Raw genomic sequence first — 12,973 nt, forward strand, 5'->3', positions numbered from 1 at the left:
CTGCAAATCATAAACACATCAGGAAGCAAAACAAATCGCCAGTCCTCCTCCCACTTGCGACTTGAGGTCATTAGAGTAATAGATGGGAAAAGCTTCAGAAAAGTCTGAAGTGCAGGTCAGGGAAGGCAATGAGATATACTTGGGGTTCAGCTTTGCTCCAATTAGCAAGAAATAAATTGTTACATGGGCTTTTTGGGGAGGAGGGAGAAAACTATCTGCTGCAGGTCCAGGAACAGTCCTGCTCCAGAAGTGAGCTTTGTTGTCCACCCGGTGCCCTGGTATCGCTCCTCTGTAGCTTGCCCAGAGCTGAGAGCACCCGGGTGAAAGCCCAGCTTCATGCAGGACATAGACAAGTCAAAGTAATCCAGTCAGCAACAAAAAAGCTGGTCTCAAAACCCCCAGCTGTTTTCGTGAGGAAAAGAAAGATCGTGGAGGCTGGAAAGTGCTTGATAAGTATCACTCAACATCTTCAAATCCTACAGTGCTCAGGCAGGACAATATTAACAGCTCCACAGCTTTGCACATAGAGAGTTTCAGGTGCTTCCAGACTTTTTCCTAGGCCTAATGTATTTACTGAAATTGGCTGTCTTCTACTAGCACGTGAAAAAGGGGAGGGAAGGGGGGAGAAAGGACTAATGGATGTACATTAACCTTTTGGTACTAGATTTCCCGATACTAGCTACTAATGCAAAATCCATTAGAAGGAAACGTCAGGGAACCGTGGTGTGCAAATGTTATAACGCAGGGAATAGCTGTAAAAATCCAGCGTGGGCATGGCAGGGACAGAGGTGGTTGCAAGTGCAGAAGGATTAAAGCCAGCTCCCAGGTTTGCTCTGGGCACAGAAACCCAGCAAAAAGGGCCTGGAGAGGGGAAAGTCTGGAAGCTGAGCACTGGTGATGAGCTGAGCACTGGAAGCTTCACCCTGTGTTCATGGCACATTGTGAAGCAGGAGCTGAACGAGGTGGGGTGACCCTGGCTCTCCAGACACAAAACAACCTCAAATGTCTTTATTTGAGGTTTTCTTCACTCAAGCGCTTCTCTTTCAGGGATGTGAAGGGGAAAGAAGGAAAGCAGGAGAAGTGGATATTATCATTTAATACGCAAAGACAGTTTCAATAGTTACCTTAATATGCTCTAATTAGGTGTGGGAATACGCAACACATCCCAAGGGCTGGTTATAGCCTCTTTCCCTGCTGCACTCAGACGTGTTTCGCCACCGTGATCAAATATTTAAACATGTACAAAGATTTATCACCTGTAGGGCACAGAAGAAAATTATGATTTAGCCTCCTCAGCAGCCACAGCTCACAGCCACCTTCCTAAAGCAGAGGAGCCCGCAGCCCAGCCCCATTTACCCCAAAAGGCAGCCAGAAACCATTGGTGTAAACTCATGGTGGTACCTACCAGCCCTGCTGCTTAGCTGAGGAGCAAACACATGGAAAAAAAATGGGATTTTCCTTGGATTCAACAAACGTAGGTGGAATGAAACAAGAACAACACAGCAATAAATAAACAAACAAACAAACAAACAAACAAATAAATAAATAAAACAGAGGCCAGAAAGCTTGTACTGTAAGTGGATTGAACTGGGGAGAACATCTGCCTCCAATTTTTCAGTTAAACAAAACCATGAAGTTTAATTTAATAAAAACCTTCTGCTTACAACCACAAATAAAATTCTTCAAGGTTGGCTGAGTTTAAAGCCAGAACCTGGCACCCCTTCAGAAGCACGTTAGGGAGCTTATGGGGAGGAAATCTTCCCGTTTTGACACAGCTGCTGGGACTCAGCTGCTAAGGGAGGGACCGGAGCATCGCATCGGACCCGGGTTCCAGAAGCAATGTGTATAGGGGTCACAGGCAATACTTACATTAACAGCAATATTGTCTCTGATCCCCCAGCACGAGACTAGGGCAGAGCATAAGGGCATTGTGCTGCTGCACAATATAGAATAAATACAGGGAAGGAAAAGGTCCAGCACCGCAGACTTACTGAATTAAACATTATTGTGGCTAACGCAATCAATATGGTATCGATTGCATTAGCCATATTAATATTTAATTCAATTAAAAGGCCCCCAATTAGATTTTTTTTTTTTAATGTTCTTCCAGGTCTTTTATGCTGCAGGAAAATTGTTAAATTTTGCTACAGACCATGAGATCCAGCCGGACCCAAACTATAGCCGGGCTGGGTTTCGTCTGGCTCCAGCTGCTCAAAGCAGCACCAGCCCCAGTGAGCAGCACTCACCGTGGTAGCATCTTCAAAAAAGATACACCCACAGCAAATGCATCTTCAAAAAAATATATACATTATATATATAATAATAGACAGAAGGAAGGTGAGAAACTTCCTCACCTTCCCCCACCTGATTACATACAAAGCATTCCTTGGCTTTTAAGGGTAATTTAATGGTAGTTAAACTAGCGTTAATTTAAATCAAAGTGGTCTGAAAAGGCAGAACATGCTGTACTGCTTTTAAAAACAGCTGAATCTTCATTTGTTCCGTAAGAGACACTACTGCCCGCTTCCTAACCACTACTGGCTGTCCAAAGACCTTTCCCTATAGATTTTAAAATAATATTCAAGCCTACTTTGAATTTTTCTTGTAAAGTCTGGGAGAAAGTGAGAAAAAGGAGATGGGAGCCAAATTGATTAATATCGGTTAATCTGACATCAAAATTCACCCCATGAGCATCTCCCACGTGCCCATTCTGAGACCCAAAGCTAGCTTGCTTGCTATCACTGGTTTGTTTGCCTGTTATTTCCCCCAAACACTTGCAGAAATAACCTAGCTCCTGGCTCTCCCACTTTACTCCAGGACCTTCTCACGAGCCACTCACTTGTTCCTCAGAAGCCACTTCTTGGATAACAACAAACCAATCCTCAGCATAGGACAGATTTGGGTTTACAGCTGCAGGAATGAAGCCCAAAGAGAATTATTTCCCCAGGCATCCCAATTACACTCCCCCAGGCTTGCCCAGCATACATTTATTTCTTAAGAAAATTAATCTCTCTCCCCCCAAAATTTACCTCAATTAATTCAGACAGGAATGGGGGGAGGATATTTTAGGGATAAAAAACAAGTAACCAAATAGCAGCAGAAACACATGGGAATATAAGCTATTTTGTGATTGTATTCTCTGGGATCTACCCAGGACACCGATGCAAGGAAGCACCTCCATACTCTCAGATATGCTTCACTTCAATACGCACAACTATCCATTAAAAAATAAAAATAATAATAATAAAAAGTACTCACCAGAACTCATATTCTCCCTTAGACCACACAAACAGGTTGTACAAAATTGATTTAAAACAACATCGTCCATTAACTACTAGCAATGTTAAACTGATGCCACTGAGCTGCAGACCTTGCTACTGCAGGTGCTACCAGGTGTCCCAGGTGAGCTAATTCATAATGAAATACGGAGAGAAATTTCAAGGGAAGCTGCCTGAAAAAATCATTAGTCTTTCCGAGATTCACAGCAATTTTGAGGTAGAAACAAAAGATTAACTAAAACATCTATAATCCAGGATACAAGACTGTTTTTTACCTCTTAAAATGACCCAGTCATCAACACACATCAAGTATATGGATTTTAGGAGAATGCTGACACAAACCCATGTTATAACAGGTTTTCTTAGCAGCATTTAACATATTTTTGCTGATGAAACCTACTTCATACCACGCTGTAACCCCATAACACCCAAACCAGCTATCAGTGCCCCATGCCAACTCGAGGGCCATGAAATACCTCTTCTATTTTGAGCCTGCCTCCTACTAGCCTCCCTCAACACGCCACTTGAAAACAGAGAAAAATGATCCCTCCCCACCCTTTGCCACATGACTCATGATTTTATAACCTTGTTTTTGTGAGCCAAAATCCATCCGTTGGTTTGAGGAACTTGATTTATCCTTATAAGACCTTTTATTTTTTTAGACCTGCTTTAATCAAGTGCTATACCTCTGTTTATGATTAGCAGCACTGAATTAATCAGGGTCTGCATCACTGAACTTTATTTTTTCTGTTTGGTTGTTTTTTTAAATACTTACCCATTGCTTCAGTAGCGTTTGACAACCACTTCAATTCTGGCATCGAAGTCTACTTATTCCAGTTCTGTCGGGCTCTTTAAGCGTACCTAAGTTGTCCAGGTTCCATCTCCAAATCCCTGAAGGAGAGTGGCCAGAGCTAATCTCAAGCATACTTCAATTAGAGGGATAAGACTTGCTCCTCAGCAAGAAAAGGAGGGATTCTTAACATGATTTGATAGTAACTGTGCTTGGGAATGTGACTTGATTCAAAGGAGTCAAATTAAATGGCTGCAAAATCACAAGTGACTTTTTTTTTTTTTTAAATGGCAATTTTCTAACAGCTTCTTCTCAGCTTCCAGGGAACAATAGCTCAAAATTTGTAAATCTGCTCTGCCTTTAGGTAGGATCATAGAAAGGGATGCCTGATAGGCCAAAACTCCTTCCTGGCAGAGAGCAAAAAAGCTCCATGTTTACGAATTTTGCAGAGACTCACTGCTACTTTTACAAAGAATACCCCATTAGGTATATTGATGTGCTATGAAGCATCAAGTTAAAATGTGCTACAATTGTTAAAATAAATGACCAAGTCCACACGGTATTGACTCAGTGCCTTATTTGCTTCCAGTGTTTATGTGCGCAAAAACCCCAAACACATTCATCCTACCTGTTACTCCATTTATTAATGAGCCTTACATTTCTGCTTGCTCACCCAGACCCGCAAGTACTCGAGAACTGCATTTAGTGAAGAGCAATGATTCAGTCTAGCATAAGTGATAGATCAAGACACTCCAGCTACTGGGTTCTAGTAGCTGCTATTGAAAAGTACACCTATTATCTGTGAAGTGTCTATTTCTAACAGTTCTACAGAGGACATTTAAAATGGGCATGGGATCTCCAAGCATGATGGTTACACAAAACTCTTACGCTACAGAGCTACTCATGCAGATGGGATAGGCCATCTTAACAGCTTATCAGGTGCACAGAGAAGTACTTCCATTCCCATTTACCTGTTGAGATACAGACACACTATGTACTTATTCTGCAGCTCAGCTCATGCAATAAGACACTCCGAAGTGACTGACACGGTAAGTTTTATTACAAGCAATAAAAACCCAAACCTCAATTTATCCCACAACCATCATTTCCATTGTATATCATGGTAAGACACAATCTTTAAGTTATGAATTCACAAACTAAAGGAACACACGGGATGTAAGGCATTACGTGAGATAAGAGCACAGACTGAGACAGCAAGATCAACAATAACTTATGATCAATTTGAGGAAAGAATTAAAAACTGTAACAAATACACAAGAATCAGGTACTGCTCCAATGCAGCCAAGTTTAAGTACAATTGTGCAAAGCAAGGCATAATTGTTTCGTGATCATTAATTTTTTCATGTAACCATGATAGCAATCTATACTTACAGGAATATTTTTGTTTATAATTTACTAAGCATTCTGACTCTTAAAATCCTCCAGAAAATAGTGTTGAATTCAAATTACACATTTACAGGCACGAAGATAGATGGAAGCAAATAAAGCATTACTCTTGCTACAAATAAAGAATTTTAGATTAAAATATTTAAAGATGCATTTTCAAAAATGTTTCTGTTCAAACGAATTCAGGCCATTAGTTCTACTTTAATTTCCACAAGGCTTACCCTATGCCAAGAATTTCCTACAACATTCAGTTGTAATAAGTTATGACACTTGATGTTCCCTATTTGAGAGAAGAGGTGTCTATACAGGCAAATGACTATGTTCAAATGAAAAAGAAGCTTTTAAAATACACATTCTGGCCTGGCTGGGAAATCTTGACACATACAGTAGTAGATCCTTGTCAAAGGACATTAAACACAAAAGAAATGGGGTTATGTTCTATCACCCATGAAGGTCTGATTTACGTCAAGAATGCAAAAGGTTTCATTTTCCAAAATCTTAGTTACAAAATATCATTGACTACTACACTGAAGTTAAATGCAAAAATAAAGCTTACTAAATAATCCAAGGCACATTTTTCAATGCAGCATCTTTACCTCCCTCCTCCATTGTAAGGTCATTTATTCTAGCACATCACAGTGAACTTAGCAACTCATTTACATGGTCAAAGCTCTCCTGTATTCCAAGTGCAAAACATAAATCATAGCTTCAGGCCAGTATTTATCAGAGTTTCCCAACTGCTCAAGAGTCAACACTTTTTTATTTTCACTTTTTTTTTTTTTTTTTAAATCTTACTCTTGAGACAGGGATGTTCACTTTACAGGCAACAGCTGAAATGACATTACACAGTCTATAATCCAGCTGGAGGGGGCCATCCAGACTTTGCCCTGACGAATTTTCTCTGGCTTGAATTTAGAAGACACATCATAGATGACATACTGAGTACAAAATCGCTGGTCAGAAGTCGATTCTGCATGGTATGCCACCGTGTTGATCATCTGCGTCACATCACTGTCTGGTTTTGGCTGCCTAACCAGAATTTGGCCTCCTGCTGCTTTGACCAACTCCACAAGATCACTCTTCTGGTGACTACTGAAAGATCCCAGAAAATAGAAGTAGCATCCATCAAACAACTTCGGCAGCTAAGGGAAGGAAAAAAAGAGAAAGTATAAACACAGGACCACCCAACTGAGCACACAGGAAAAAAGCAAAACTGAATGATCAGTGCCAACAAAAAGTACAACTGAAAATAATCAACAGGAGAAGCTACAACAGTAACTTAACACATAAAGTCCTCAGTATAAGTATACAATTGAGCAAAGTTTGCTTACACAGTGAATTCTTGTTTATGTTTGATTATTTTCCAGCACAACAGGGTCTTCAACTATGAGCTATGGCTATTCACAGCTACTATTACAAACACTTAATGAACTCCTCCAGGGTAATCCAGAAATTAAATATAAAGAGTTCCCATATAGAAACACGGTGCAATTCAAACATTTTTTTTCCTCTTTCAACTTTCAGATCATTTCAGCTATGTTCTAAAGCTGAGCAGAAAGGTCCAAAGCAGCATTACTTCCTGTCCCATGCAGCTTCTTCCATAAACTGTTCCCTCTGACAAGGTTATGGCAACATACCCACTAATCGAGAAAAATGACTGCTTTATGGATGTTCGCAGTTCTTTCAATCACCTTACACATCATCAAATTTCTGTACAAGGCCACATTAAAATTTTACATCTATTGCACCTGCCCATGTGGCAAAGGGCAAAAATGTGTGAACCAGAGGTCATTCAGACAATCTGTCTCAAGCAATAAAACCCACCAGCTGTTCTCTGTTGAGCCGGCTTCTTTGTGGGCCACCTTGGATTTCATACTTCTCTTCTTGTTCTCGGACTGTACTTTGCAGACAGGCTCGTACCCCTACAGAAACCACAATAAGGAAACCATTAGTTTTAACTCTCACCATTATTTTTAGACAGAGGTTCCATGTTTTAACAGAGGTTCGACATTTCATTTCAGGGACTAAAAATTTGCACTAAGATAAAAGGATTACTCGTAATGCAAAATGCTCCATCCATAATAGCATCCCATCCTGTACACGTTAGTGATTTCATTTTAAACTGGAAAAGAATTTACAATAGTGGTTGTAAAGATGTAGGTCAGATGGAGAGAAGCAGTATCACACTAAAATCAGTGCTGTAAACACAAGGAATTATTAGCGGTTCCTCTTAACCACTACTAAAGGTCAGCCACTTAATGTCAGATGTCAAATTGCTAATCATTTAGAAGCTTAAAGCCAGCATGTAGAACCAACTCCGCAGTTATGAAATGGAAGCAATTGCCTGATAAAGAGCAATTACAAAGCAAGTACAAAGCTGTTTCTTGAGCAGCTATGGCCTCAGATAAATCAGATGGGATCTCAAAGTCTTCAAGATCAGCAGAAACTGGAGATTTAGGCTGGGGTTTTAACAGTGGCATTCATTTTTGTTACCACTGCTGCCTAATGAGATTGTCTTTTAGAGTCAATGTGGTTTTACCTTGTTTTAAGGCTAGTTATTTTTTCCAATCCAGAATGTGCTGATGCTAATGTACTGCTAACATTAGTGGAACGTACTACCTGACCTGACTTTGGAAAGAGGAATTTCTGTGGTCACCGATTCAAGGATGAAACATTTTGCCTGCAAATACAATGTATTCATTAATAAAAATTACCCGAGAAAGAAACTTTGCAAACCATTCCGTGAGGATTAAGGTGTTGTTAAGGTTGCAGCTTTTCTAGTAGTACCTCACTCCTCCCACAGTGTTTCTTGTTTAGGCAACTTATTTCTGCTGTGCAAATATGAGAACCACAATATCTAAAATAATACAACCAGCTGAACAAAAACATAAGTAAAACAGGGGTGTTGATCCTAGAAAGGAAGAAAGCCCAAGCGAAACATCACTGATAAAGGTACTTGAATACCATGGCAATAAGTACCAATATTTAATCTTAACCTAGAGAGATCTTGAACGCTAACCAGCAGTGATTTACCACCAGTTTATACAAGCTCACAAAATGTAATAGGAATTCATGCTTTAGTTACTAGAAGTCCTCCAATTTACTTAGATGAAAGAAAAGATAAACCTATATAGAAAACCACAACTGGCTGGACACTATGACTATACATATATATTTTCCTCCATGCACAAGTATAAGGTTAATCGTTTGTACTTTTTCCCCTTTGTTTCCTATTTTGTTCCTTTCTTCAAGGAACATTACTATGAACTCATTAGAAGAGGAAGCTAGTAACGTATTTTCTGGAAGAGTAACATATATATTATTGGCAAGAACAATGCATAGTGATAAACTGTTTTTGAAGTATTCCTAACTCAAGAAAAATCTGAAGACTATACCAATATTTTATTTGATCAGCACTACTCAACAGGATTTCCTCTCTCAATTTGCCTCAAACTCATAAAGCTATTCTTTCATTTCAAGAAAATGCAGATGTTAATGGGCATCACTCACAGTAAAGTAAAAAGTCATCTCAGCTAGACTTAAAGCAGAACTGTCCACTCATTAAGAACATGAGTCATTTCAATCTACCATCAAAAGCTCAATTTCAAGAATATTCACTACAGAGCTGAAGTTTTTATATGATGAGTACATCACAAATTGAGCATCCAGTGCCAGCATCTGTAAATGGAGCAAATTTGATATGGAAGTAATAAAAGGTTGAACGAATACAGAAGACTATGATGTTGTTTCGTACTGCTACTTTCCTTAAAAATAAAAACAAACCATGGAAGTGACTGTAACATTAGTGGAACGTCTATTTTCACAGAAAACAGACCAAGTCTGTTTTGCATACATATGTCCATCCATTTCAAGCCAGTTTCTCCAAGTAATTTGTAGGCCCTAAAGTTCCTTGTTACTTGTAACGAAAATCTGCCAAGACAGCAAGACTCAACTAGATATGTTGTCCTTCACTGTATCCATAAGAATCACAAATATTTGTTTCCTTGAAAAACTAGAAATATGCAAACACACCACTTGTCTAGCCAATATTTGCATCATCAGTGTCCTCATTAACTTTTCTTAGCAGGCTAGAATAAGAAGAGATATGTGTCTGAACAGATTGGTGGCACAGAAGTTACGTATTCCAGACAGAGTAAAAAACCCTGAACATACATTCCTAGCACCTAGGTGTATTGCCCTTTTTTTTTTTTTTTTTTTTTTTTTTAGAAAAAACACATTAGTATGTTAAGAGGCAACACTATTAGGCCTACACTCCTTTGTGGAACAACAAACTCTCCATATGTTTCCTACTGATGGAAAAACAGTGCATTTTTGACTCCAGAACATATTTTTTCCTGCAAGATGTAGAAGCAGAACTTGCTCTGACTCATGGGTCTTGCCACACTTGACAAATAAGAACAAATGCTTTTTTGTGAAGCATTGTGCTCAGGGACATTTCAAGAAGTTATCTAATATTTTGCCTGCGTGCAGGTAGCAAAGAGGCTTTGCAAAATCCTCAAGCTCAGGAGATGTGATGCTTCAGGTTTCAACATACAATCTTCTTATTGTCAACAGCACTGTTAATCTGTAGTAAGAATATCGTTTGGACAGACACAAATCCACACGAGATAACAGTGGAAGGAGAGCTTTTTTAAGAATAAGAAAACAAGACAAATTGCATGTTGTATCAGAACTATGGTCAGGGTATACATCCAGAAAATTGATATAGTTATCATCTGATTCTAGAGAAAGGTGCTTACAACCCTAAGGTGAGCAATTAAGGAACATCTGTCCATGGGGAAAGGTTTCCTAACAAGAAGTAGGAAGTAAAAATAATTAAGTAGTAGAGACCACTACGTCCTTTAACTGCAGACTTTGTTCAGACTGACTTGATCCTACTTTGGTCATCTCCCTTCAGCAACCCCTGCATACTAGAAAGAGATTTTGTATTCAAGTGTTCAATGATTCACATACCATAATATTTAAAGAAAAGAAATCAGCAAAAAAGTGAAATATCCATCTGTCTCATATTTGAGACAAAAAGACAGTGCTAAAGTTGTGTTTCTATCTTCACAATGTGTTTCATTGCACATTTGTCTATATTCTTATATACCCCTTCTCCATTTGTTTCATTTTTCTCCCTCCGCGCACAAAACTTAGTGTCAAGTCACTTTTTTCTAGCTTACTACTTTTGCACTACCATTTGCAGATGCAGTGACTCCAAGTGGATCTCAGTGAGGTTCTCAAAGACAGCATCATTACCTTCAGGTGTGGTATGGTGTCTGTTGGAAGCAGCAGGCATGTGCAAGCTCTATCTTTCTTCTAAGGTGTGGTATGACCACCACAAGACAACCTTGTGCTGGAAAGCCTCAATTTCACAGTTAAGAGTATGAATACAAATAGATTAGAGCACATTGTAGGCCTTTTAATTGTTTAATTTTTTTTTTTTTTTAATACAGCTAGGGACTTTATCTTCTATGACAACTTCTAAGCTGAGTTGACTCAATAAAGCCCAGGTCTTTTTCCTAAGTAGATCTTATTAATTTTAAAGCTGCTAATGCGTATGAGTGGCTGGATAACATGACAGTTCCCTTTTAATAGTCTCTCCATCAGGGTGAATGTCATCCTGATTAAGAGGACACATAAAAGGAAATAAAACGCCATACTGTACTCAAAGGCATAACACTACTGCTTTTACAGGGACATTTCCAGAAGCTCTGTTGACCTCAGAGTACTCCTATTTAAGTTATAGGCGCAACACCCTTTGACTTCAAACAGTAGTCATGTTAAATTGATTCCCAGAACACCTGAAGTTACAGATTCATTTGTCTCGGCACTGTATTAGAGAACCACCAGTGAGAACTTGATGCTAAGACACTGGAAGCTAAGTCAAAGGAATAAACTGAAAAAGAATTGCTATTATCCTAATTAGAAAAGCAATTAGGACACCATCAATATGCCACCTCCCTTCTAAAATTGACATGGATATCTTATTTACTTATGTAAAATAATCAGAACAGGATTCTAAGTCTTGGAAGGACAAGAACTTCCTTAAAGAAGCTTTCTAAAAACAGAGGGGAAAGAAAGCTTACTTTTGAGATGACATCCACAATTTTAGGAGGGGCTAGAGACCAGAGTTGCATTATTTTCTTTCCCAAATTCACAGTCTGGGCATTCTTTCCAGGCAAACCTGGCTAAGAATCCAGTTTGTTACAAGACAGAATGAGATCACTTTTTTAGTCAGAATCTCAACAATTCTGTTTATTCCTTGATACTACTGCCAATAAGAGCTCTGAACTCACCAGGTTTGAGAGTGATGGAGTTTATTCATTTAGCATGTTCTCTTCCCTAAAGAGAAGAGGGTGATTACTGCAACTGTGCTTTAATGGCCCTCTAGTTTAATCACAGTAGTTGGATCAGTTCTGAGCTCCCGAAACAAGTGGCTTTCTTCCATTTCATGTGGATCAGAGCTGGTTTGTGACGCCCATCACAAGTGTGCAAGCACTCACTGATAAAGCTTGCTGCCTGCCTGACAGAAGATGATGCTGGGAGGCAAGGTCACATATGCAGAAGGGTCACGTAAGGTTCTTTGCTAGAAATATGGAATGTTTGAAGTTAAGAGCCTCTTAAGTAGCTAATTTCACACTTGCAATTTGTAGATATAAATAAGATCAGTTGCACCCAAGTCTAGCAAAAAGAGCCTGCATTAAAGGTCTCTAGAAAATATTGAAAAAAGAAGGTTTTAGTTTAATACAACTGCATTTTAGCTTGATGCCACCACATTTAGCAAGAATACTGCTGCCTTTTTTTTCCCCCCTCATTAGCAAGAACAGTAAAGCATCACTACTTATACTGATCCTTATTACTTCACTGAACATCTGCCCCAACCTCCTCACCTTCCAGTATGTAAGGATCAAACAGGTTAAAAGGGAGTCCACTCTAATGGCGTCATTAATTGACCTTTGATACGACTGTAGCTACTAGTACTGGAAATAAAGAAAACATTATTTGCAAAATTTAAGATCAGAGCCCTATAATCCTTGTTCATGCAAGTCTTACAGGTTTATAATGAAACTAACTGCATCAGCAAGAACAATTTAAACAGGGTGAAGTACAAGACAAACTGGATGCCAAGAACATGTTATAATCACCCACAGATGCCCACGGGTAGCTCTCAGTAACTCAATTAGCCTCAGTGGAGTTTTGCTGGATTTGCATTAATAAAGCAAAGAGCAGGGGTTAGCCACAAAAATCTTTCAGAACACCTAAAAGCAATTTAGAAAGATGTGAGAGCAACAAAGATAAAATACAACACATCCAAGATCTGGTAGAAACCGCAACTGAAATTTTCTCAGCTCACTCTGCACTGGGTTTTAAGACTTGTATGCAGATTGAGTAAAGCTTCATGAGATTATTTTACTAGGAAAGGAAGAAAACTGGACTGAGACAAAGTCTTAGAGGAATTTCGCACAGCTATCTTCAATTTGCTTTCCTCAAG

At 39.1% G+C, this 12,973-nt stretch overlaps 1 protein-coding gene across 1 annotated transcript in view; it reads right to left on the reverse strand.

Annotated features, from left to right (window-relative positions):
* Positions 1-5,109: 5,109 nt before the first annotated feature.
* The window catches only part of BARD1 (BRCA1 associated RING domain 1), a 46,328-nt gene continuing 38,464 nt past the window's right edge, over positions 5,110-12,973 (reverse strand). The window contains exons 10-11 of the mRNA XM_040561750.1: positions 7,300-7,397; positions 5,110-6,617 (exon numbers count right to left, since the gene is read on the reverse strand). Coding sequence (XP_040417684.1) covers positions 6,288-6,617; positions 7,300-7,397 — 428 coding nt within the window. The 3' untranslated portion in view covers positions 5,110-6,287. The remainder of the gene's footprint in view (positions 6,618-7,299; positions 7,398-12,973) is intronic.

Source organism: Cygnus olor, chromosome 6, assembly GCF_009769625.2.
Source record: "Cygnus olor isolate bCygOlo1 chromosome 6, bCygOlo1.pri.v2, whole genome shotgun sequence".
Lineage (NCBI taxonomy): Eukaryota > Metazoa > Chordata > Aves > Anseriformes > Anatidae > Cygnus > Cygnus olor.